This window comes from Pygoscelis adeliae, unplaced genomic scaffold, assembly GCF_000699105.1.
Source record: "Pygoscelis adeliae isolate BGI_AS28 unplaced genomic scaffold, ASM69910v1 Scaffold38, whole genome shotgun sequence".
Classification (NCBI taxonomy): domain Eukaryota; kingdom Metazoa; phylum Chordata; class Aves; order Sphenisciformes; family Spheniscidae; genus Pygoscelis; species Pygoscelis adeliae.
Genome location: NW_008825614.1, coordinates 12,112,006 through 12,121,292, shown reverse-complemented (window position 1 = coordinate 12,121,292; position 9,287 = coordinate 12,112,006). Strand labels below are relative to the sequence as shown.

Genomic DNA, 9,287 nt, shown 5'->3' with positions numbered 1-9,287 from the left:
CTCTTTCCCCACTCTTCTGAGGAAGTCTGTACTGACACCCCTTTAATATTTGAGAAAAATTTCCCAATAGCTCTAATTCAATGCAAAGGAGTTTTTAGGAAAGGAGGAAGGATTTGCATTACTCAAAATGCAAGGATGCTCAAGGCAAGGAGAAAATATTTTAATTAGCCTACATTCAACAACCCAATGCTCTGGTTTACATGTAGAACATTTTTTTTATCACTAGTTTCACTGGTAAATCAGTCTTCTGCCAATTATGTTACTTTCTGGAAGCTTTTTGGGCAAAACTTTCAGGTGAATTAATCACCTGATTACAATGCTAGATAAGAGTACACAGAAATTACAATTCGGTCATTATACAGATTATAAGAAATTATTAAAACAGCAGCTACTAAGAACAAACAGATCCTGCCTTTAAAAAAAAACACCTCCTGAACAAAGCAATAGTCTGTTTGCTTTTCTGGCTTTCCATATCTTGGAGTGAGACCTGAAAACTTTAATTAATATACTGGAAAACTAGACATAATTATGGTATTATTCTCTTAACTGCCCTCCACCAAATTGTTACTTGTTATCTCCTATATTGCAATGCTCCTTTAAGAAGCTCAAATACAGCACAATGATAACTGACTTCAGTTATTCATGTATCTCTTCTCCCTTCCTAAAGCAGTAGAAATGTTCTTCATACACAATGGGAGCACAAAGAAGCTCTTCAGAGTCATAAAAGGCTACCACCATAGAAGATTTCTTGGAGCATGGCAACAAGAACTTCCCAAATACTAAAAAAGACAAAAATCAGCAAAGCATGAAGAATCTTACCTATTTTCCCAGGTTTCCAGTTCCCACACCTTCACAGCTCTTGGACCCAGCAGACTACAATCTGAACTCTCTTTCCCCCCCCATCACCTCATCCTTTCCTAGCTCTCTTTCTCTAAATTTAAAAAAAAAAAAAAAATCCAACTTGTGAAAAAAACATGCACATCTTCCAATCCCTTCTGTATGTTGTATCTTTTTTTCCATCCTTGACGCTAACTAGATGGCAAGCTCTTTTGAGTGAAAGCTCTTTTTCTCTTGTGCTTCTACAAAGCTAAGGACAATGAAGCAGTCCACACTCTTTGGGAGCTAGGGGTAAGAGATACCTATTTGAAGTAGAGAGCAAAAAGCTGACAAAACAGTGTTGATTTAGCAAGCAACAGATCTGTATTAATTATTCCTGTGTTCCATATCAATTCTGTCTGTTCAGAATTTGAACAATGTTCAGCTTCCTATCTTGGACCAAAAAAAGAACCTATAAACATTTACTAATTGACCATTCATACGTTCACTCCTCTTTTCCATTTCCTAACAAATGGATAAGCTACCAGAATAGGCCTTAGCTACAAGACCAATTTAATAATTCACAAGACCAGACCCAGTTCTCTTGTAAACGCTGCTTCTCTTGTGATTTGATAAGAGAACACCACAGTGTGGTATCACCACATCAAATACACCATATGTGCTGAATCACTAGAGGCTAACAATAAACAGCAAAAGCATAATGAGAACATTTCCTTCACACCAAACCACACACATCTCTGTAGAATGTATGTACCAGTCTGAAATACCATGTTATGAAAACACAGCACTTCTTCATATTTAATGGAAAATTCATCTCTGCTGTTTTCTGGCTATCTTAATTTATTGCAGTGACCACCGTACAAGGGTATCACATAGCTCATCAGTGACTTTGAGGAACAGCAGAGATGATCTTTAATGTTGCATGTTAGAAAATCAGAAGTTAGTTCAAATGTCTGGCTGCAATTCTTTCTCAATCTTTCCCAATGTGCTCCCAAGAATCAAATAATTATTTTTTAAAGAACAAAAAACAAAACAAAAAACCCCACCACCACCAAAACAAAAAAAAAACCCAAACCAACCAAACAAAACCCCTAAACTGGTATGAGCTGATAGTCTTTGGCAGCTCACATGCATCAGAAGATGTCAAAATTAAGCTACTGGAGGGACACAATTTTTATCTTCATAGTCATAAGGACAAGGCAATTGTCCATGCTTAAACGAATACCACAGCAATCCATAGTGCTTTGTGTTAAAAACAGGGAAGCTTTCTGGATGCAAACACTCAGACAGAGGTAAAATTTAAGCTTATAAGAACCACAGACTAGTACTATTTTTAAATGGATGTATTTATACGTAATACTAGTACCTCTCTAGAGCAAGCATTAGGATGGATAAAGGTGACAAATCACAAAACAGAAATCACAAAACAAAAAGGCAGTTGCATAAAAGTATCTGTGCACACAGAGAGTTCATTACCAGCACATTCAGAAAGCAGCATGCTGACACTGATATTCAGTTGTCCAATACTCAATTTGTAAAGAAGAAACCCCTCATCTGGAGAAAATCCTTTTCTGCAAGACTATGGATAGATTTCCCTCTGGGAAATCCCAAACACATATTCAACCCTACCTCAACATCCACCTCATAACAAACAAAAATATGACCTGTAATAGTATAGTGATTTATTACAATGTCAGACAGCATAGCCAGGATAAGATGTTGCCATCTTTTTTCTTTCCAAGCTACTTGATCTGATCTTCTCAGGTGTAACACCACAATCTGTACATATGCTAAACCAGATCAGTGACAAAACCATTTAGGCCGCGATTTGCCTGAATTTTGGAGGGAGAAGAGAGGAGAAGAGGAGAAGAGAGTTTCAAACGCAACTGGTAAGTCATAAAGGTTTGTCCATTCTTATCAAACAAGCCCACATCTCTCTCAAAGGAACATCAAGAAGAGATTATAACATGTACATCTTAAATACTGATTTCTCCCCCCCTGCCAAGATCTAAATGGGCCTTATAAATATTAATTTAGCCCAACATCCTTATGCAATAATATCATTATCCCATTTTAAGTTTAAAATCTGAATCCCCAGATCAAATGCAACCTACAACAAAAAGGCTCTGCCTTGACTCAGAATACTCTAATTACAAAACCGTCTTTTATACCTGTAAAGTTGCAGAGCAGAACAAAATTGTATTTTATCCTACAACTCAGAATCAAAGCATTTTGAAAAGTACTAGAAACTATGCACTGCACAATGCAAGTAACATAAAACCAATTTAAAGAGATCAAAACCACTTTTATAGAGATCAAATGTGCCAGTTCTAAAAGGTTGCCCAGAGACTCTCTGAATTCTCCACCCTTGGAGGTTTTCAAGACCCAAATGGATAAAGCCCTGAGCAACCTGGTCTTGAGTTCAGAGTTGGCTCTTTTTGAGGAGGAGGCTGGACTAGAGACCTCCTGAGATCATTTCCAACCCAAATTGTCCTACAGTCTCTCACAATCCAGCATACCCTGGATTGCACACTAAAAGTTCTTAATTGTTATGAACCTGAATTGTGTTCTCTGCTTGTGGCAATAATAAAAATTGGAGCTTAAACCTTTTAAACCACCCAATATGAGTAACTGTTCTTCAGAAATCAAAGGCTATAAATATTGTATGAAAACAAATACTATAAAGAACTTCTGATACCTTGACTTACTATTGCCAGAAATAAATTCCAAAAAAATTTGAACACAGTGAGAATTAATAATTATAGCCCCAAGTTTATCACACCATCAAAAGCCTGTGTACTTTTTACCGTCTACATCAAAAAGCTAAGACCTATCTTACGATCAGAAGGTGGATATGTCCCTGCTACTCTTTCATAAGATCAAGAGCACTAGTTAGTATAGAATGAGCATTTAAACTCCCAAAGGACAACTGAGATTACTTTCTTGATCTGCTGAAGGATAATACAGAATACTCCAGAAGACACAAGCTTCAAACTAGACAGCTTCAGAACATTTGAAGTGTTGTTCTTGACGCACTTGGAATCCCTCAGTGCAGCCCAAAAAGGTAGCATCTGTAAGCTACAGAGTGTGCCCATTAAATTCTGTTTGCATCTACTACAAATTTGTTTTAATTTCTCCTCCTCACGCTCCAGAACTTATCTATTTCCTAACCTCCTTCTAAGAAGTCACATACTCATCCTCTCAAGGAAAAAACCTTATTTATACAGCAAAAAAGGAGGGGAAGAAAAACACACACAAGAAAATAATGTTCTTTACACTATAGACAATCATTATCATAATTGAAATGGTTTCTTTGGCCTGCTTTTCTCAAAAGCATTTCCTAAGAACAAACAGGAAAGCTTAAAACATTAAAGATATTTTGAATATCCAAAAGCTTTTGACTTCATGACATTTGTTAAATGGACAGAACAGATGTGACAACAGCGTGTTTTTTCTTCCAAGTAAATTTTAAAAAGCACACACGAGTTTTAAGTATACAACTGATTTTTCAGTCATGTGAACAAGAAAGATTAAAAGTCTCTTTCCTACTAAGCAAAACACACTCTTGGATCACACTTACCATTCTCATCTCCAGCTGTTTTCCGACCATCCTCTGGGGAAACATGCACCAGCTGCAGAATAAGGGGTCTCCGGGTGACAACTCCAGTACCTCGTGGGAGCAGATCCCTCCCCACAAGACTTTCCAACACAGAACTCTTTCCACTGCTCTGAAAATTGGAATACAGCTACATGATTTTCTTAAACATCAAAATGCTGTAATATTTTAGTTTTAGCTTGCTTTCATCACTCCTGCAAACAGTGCTCTATTCTGTTCTCTGCTATGCAGTGCCCAAAGGAGCATCTGATAGACTCACTGCATCTAACACAGTGGTATCGCACTGCGTAGGCACTAGAGGACAAGTCTGCTATAAACCAGTGACTGTCTAAAACTGCTTGGGATACTTAAAAGCCATGGAACACTTAAAAGCCATGTAGACAGATGTATTTTCTATCTCTTAAGGCTAAACTAAACACATAATAGGTTTCAGAAAAAATAATATCCTACTTAACATTTTCTACCCCAAATATTAATCTCTCCAGAAACATTTTTGGAAAAGAAAAAGCTATTTTTGTTTATAATGCTCAGAAGGAAATTCTGTGTCTTCTACTATGTAATTTTCAAACATCTTGCAGTAACACTTCACTCTGTAGACTAAAGAATTTAATCTTCTGTTAGTATTAACATGGGCTGGCCATGTTAATACTAACGGGAGCATTATACAGAAAGATATTAACTATGTACACTTGAGTACATTAAGCTATTACAATCTTCTATTCCTTTCAGTTTGGTTTTTTTGTATAATGTATTGTATCAGCTTCATAAGTGCAGACGTTGTTTTATACTCTAAATATATAAACAAACATTGTTTTATACTGTCTCTCCCACTCTGTGTGTGTATATATATATATAAGTATTTACAACTGAATTGACTGCAAACATCCATCTACATAATAACAAATGGTAAGAAGTTGTGAAATACTTAAAGGCTGTGAAATTTCAAACTCGCTTTGAGAGTCTACATTTAAAATGTTCTCCTGTAGCACTTTTGTATAAAATGCAGAATTGGGCTATGTGGTCCAATAAGCAGCTGTGAGCCCATGGGCTTTAAAAGTGATTCAAGACTACTACCATGTTAAAACTAAAAATAAACAATAGACCCAGATATGTCAACATAGTACTTTGAAAGTCTGACGGAAAAGATTTTGTCTTTTTAATAGAACTGTATTAAACTCTTCCAGTTTTCTGCAGCTGGCAAGTCAACATGGACATGCCATGAGAAAACCTGCTCTGACAATCATTGCTGTCAGCTAGGAAATGTTTCTATATTAATGCTACTACCAAACAATTCTCTTAAAAACAAACACACAAAAAAAACCCAACAGATGCTTCTGACAGCTAGAATGTGCATTACTGCTACACAACCTCAATTCAGCTTACCAGTTCTGAAAGAACAGATTCGAGACTTCAAGTAAATCATGAGTACATAACCTAGCATAACATGAAATAAAAGCAGTGTTGAATATCTTTTAAATACCATACATTTAGTGACATCTTAGGTGACTTTTCTAAAAATGAAAAATAGATCAGCAGAGGTCAAGCAACACAGCACTATCAGACAGCACGTTTCTACTGGTGCAGTAAGACAAGACAGGAACTTCTTATTACATGAGAGCATTAGAACCTATTGAAATAGGACTTGTATGCAGAAGCACGAAATAAATATTAAAATACAAGGCCAAACCCCTAGAAAGCTTGCACAACGACAACAAATGAAAGCCTTCTTTTCTTCTAACACTTTACTGTGTAACTGCTTTATGGCACAGAAAAATGCTGTTTTATCAATGTCATTTGTCTCAATAGGTGAATAACAAACCAATGCAGATTGTGTATATTTTTCAAAGTAAATCTAAGTCAAATTTGACAGCAGTGAGGTCAACTGTCTAGAAAGAGTAGGGAGAAGGACAGGGTCACAAGAAACAGAAGGATAGCCTTATTAAGATTTTTTTGCTTCAAAAGACTCCCCTATTAATTACTTTCTAAGTAATTAATAATTTTCTTCTTCAACTGACCTTCTCCAATCAACTTTGGGCACCTTCCATGCAAGGAGCTTACGACAGGACATTGGGCACTGAAATCTTACCAGAGTAACTGAAGAACAATCTGGCCAAAGCACGAACTAGCTCTGGAAGCTTCCCTGAGAGAGCTCCCGTTGTAGCACACTTCTGAAGAATTACTGATATTACAGAATGTGAAAAAACATACATTTCAGAGTGACAAACAACAAACCACTTCTTAACAAACTTCACAATTTAAAACAAGTGGAATGCCTGCTCAAGAAGATGAGACATGATAAAGGTTCATCAGCTGCACTGGGGAAAAAAACAAAAGCCACCAGGGTTTCATTTATTAAAAATATTTTGAACGCCTCTTGAGCAAGACTTCTTACATATGGGTAGAATGATCACTCAGTCTCAAAGGGCTGGAGGTGAGACTTAGATGAAGTGACTTCTCCTGAACATATAATCCAAGTAGAGAAAGGATAGTAATAAATAGCTCGAGTCCTTACCAAGAACCTCATCAAGACAGGAAACCAAAATCCATGGGACAAGTTGCTGCACACTACTACTCATTGTTTGGTCCTTCCAAAAGAGTGGTATTGCAGGAAGCTGAGATGGGCGCACACCAAACTATGTATGGAACTAAAACACTGTCTCACACCACTCCCACAGTTATCTTTGGATGTAGAAGGAACGATCTGGATCCTTTGCAAATGTAAAGTCATACATTAGATGAGACACTACAGTACTCCACACATCAGGAAATTTGTTTCAAATTGCATTACATTCCCTTATTAAAGCAATCTGTTCTTGGAACATAATACAGCATCTAATGACGCACTCAATCTGGGCCCCATACACGTCCATTACCAAGAACCGTCTGGGAACACAGCAAGGAAAGCAGTAAACACAAAGCTGATCTTTTTCTGCCAGTGGGGGGAAGTGATGGATACGGGGTCTGTTCAGAATACAAATTCAGTTCAGCCAGTCCTTCATACAACAGATGTAGACAGAGACCAATACTGATGACCAAAGGTACCGCAGAATTTTTAGGAATAAGTCTGCACCAACATCACGCTTGTTTTGTCATCTCATCGGAATGCTCGTCACTATTTTAAGCACGGACTGAAATGCATAAACCCATCTCATGACGAGTCCTGAGAAGCATTAGCAAATTCTAACCTTTTGTGGCAGATCAGTCAGGTTTTCCTCTGGACTCATACCTGATCCTAATTTGAAATATCTATAGGCTGTGATATCTAGAGGAACTTTATATAGATTGCTCAGAAAAAAAGGGGCAAATACAGGAACACCTTGCTGTCTGTTGCTTCTTTAACCACTGTGTCAAACTTCCATTCCTGAGTGTTTAACACTCTGCTCTGTTAACCATCATCAGTCTCACAGATAAGCACCTGAGTTTGACGGATGGTAAAACCATTTTTTCTAGAAGTACTAAGATAAGAAGAGATGATGTACCCAGGGACTTATTTTATTTCAATACACACTGACAGTATATATGATGTAAATCTTATCAGCTTTCTCACTGCCTCCTTAACAGTTATATTTTCATCATTGTCAACGTCATCTTCAGGTTAATCTAAAACAATCAAGGATGAATGGCAGAATAACAGGGAAACGATTCTGCACTTAACTCCCACAAATTAAAAAGCTGAAATCTGTAAGAACAGTGATCCACTCCAAAAAGCCAGCACCTCTACTGTTTAACAGTCCTAATGATCTTGCTTCAGCCTCCCTATCCTTCATTTCTTCTTTACTTGTCCCTGCATATTTCAACTGTGTGCACTTCTTAAGTATCAAAAGGCATTTACTCCCATCCATTATGCTAATTCTTGTGAGAAAATTTGGTTTGCAACCTGCTGTATTACTAACCACATTTTTCAGGAATTCAGAAGCAGCAGGCAGCAGTGCATAACTTTATAATTGTCCAACTTCATTAACAGCAAGAAATGTTACTTTCAAAATCACTTCAGGGTTGTTGACAAGCCGAATGGAAGAGACTGTATTGAAATTTTTGAAGTAACACTATGAACAACCATTCACTTTCATCCCAAACATTTACTTCACTGGCTTTCTTATTCTTTTTCCAAGTCCTCATTAGCATTCCTAATTTTAGAAGACTGGTGCCCTATACCCAACAACATGCAAAGATGTCTTCTCCGTATTCAAAAGAGAACCCTGACCCAATCCTCTTCCACTATTGATAGTTACCCTCCACTTTGAGCCCCGTCTATAGGTACAAAGGCCTAGAAGACACTGCTGGTGAAGACCAAAGCAAAGAAAGCACCCAGTGCCTCAGCCTTGTCCATATTCACTGTCACTAAATCACCTGTCACAGTCAGCAGCAAGCCCATATTTCCCTCGTTTCTTTTTTCTTCTTCAACTGCTGACGCGGTGCTGGAAGTTCTTCTTGTTGCCTTTGATGTCCCTTACCAGTTTCAACTCTAGTGGAACATTGGATTTCTTAATACCATTCTCTGCATATGCAGGCAGTATTTTTATATCCTTGAGTGAGCTTGTCCTTACTTCTACTTCCTGCATGAGTCTTCTGTGTTGATGTTTAAGTCATGAGCTCCCTCCACACTGCTCTCCTTACATGTCTACTCATTTTCCTGAGCATTTGTATGGACTACTGTTTTGTGCTCCAATGAGGTTGTCCTTAAAGACATGCCAGGTCTCTCGAGTGTCACTGTCCTGTGACTCACTGGATCCCATCAATTAGCTCAGTAAATAAGCCAAAGTCTGCTCTTATTCTTAGGAATTCCATGCAGCAAGAAGGCAATAAACACACAGACTCACCTGGAGTCTCACTA

At 37.6% G+C, this 9,287-nt stretch overlaps 1 protein-coding gene across 1 annotated transcript in view; it reads right to left on the bottom strand.

Moving 5' to 3' along the window:
• Positions 1-9,015, bottom strand: part of DNM1L (dynamin 1-like) — a 33,773-nt gene extending 24,758 nt beyond the window's left edge. Inside the window, exons 1-2 of the mRNA XM_009333036.1 lie at positions 8,908-9,015; positions 4,418-4,565 (exon numbers count right to left, since the gene is read on the bottom strand). Of these exons, the coding sequence (XP_009331311.1) occupies positions 4,418-4,565; positions 8,908-9,015 (256 nt within the window). The remainder of the gene's footprint in view (positions 1-4,417; positions 4,566-8,907) is intronic.
• Between the last annotated feature and the right edge of the window lie 272 nt (positions 9,016-9,287).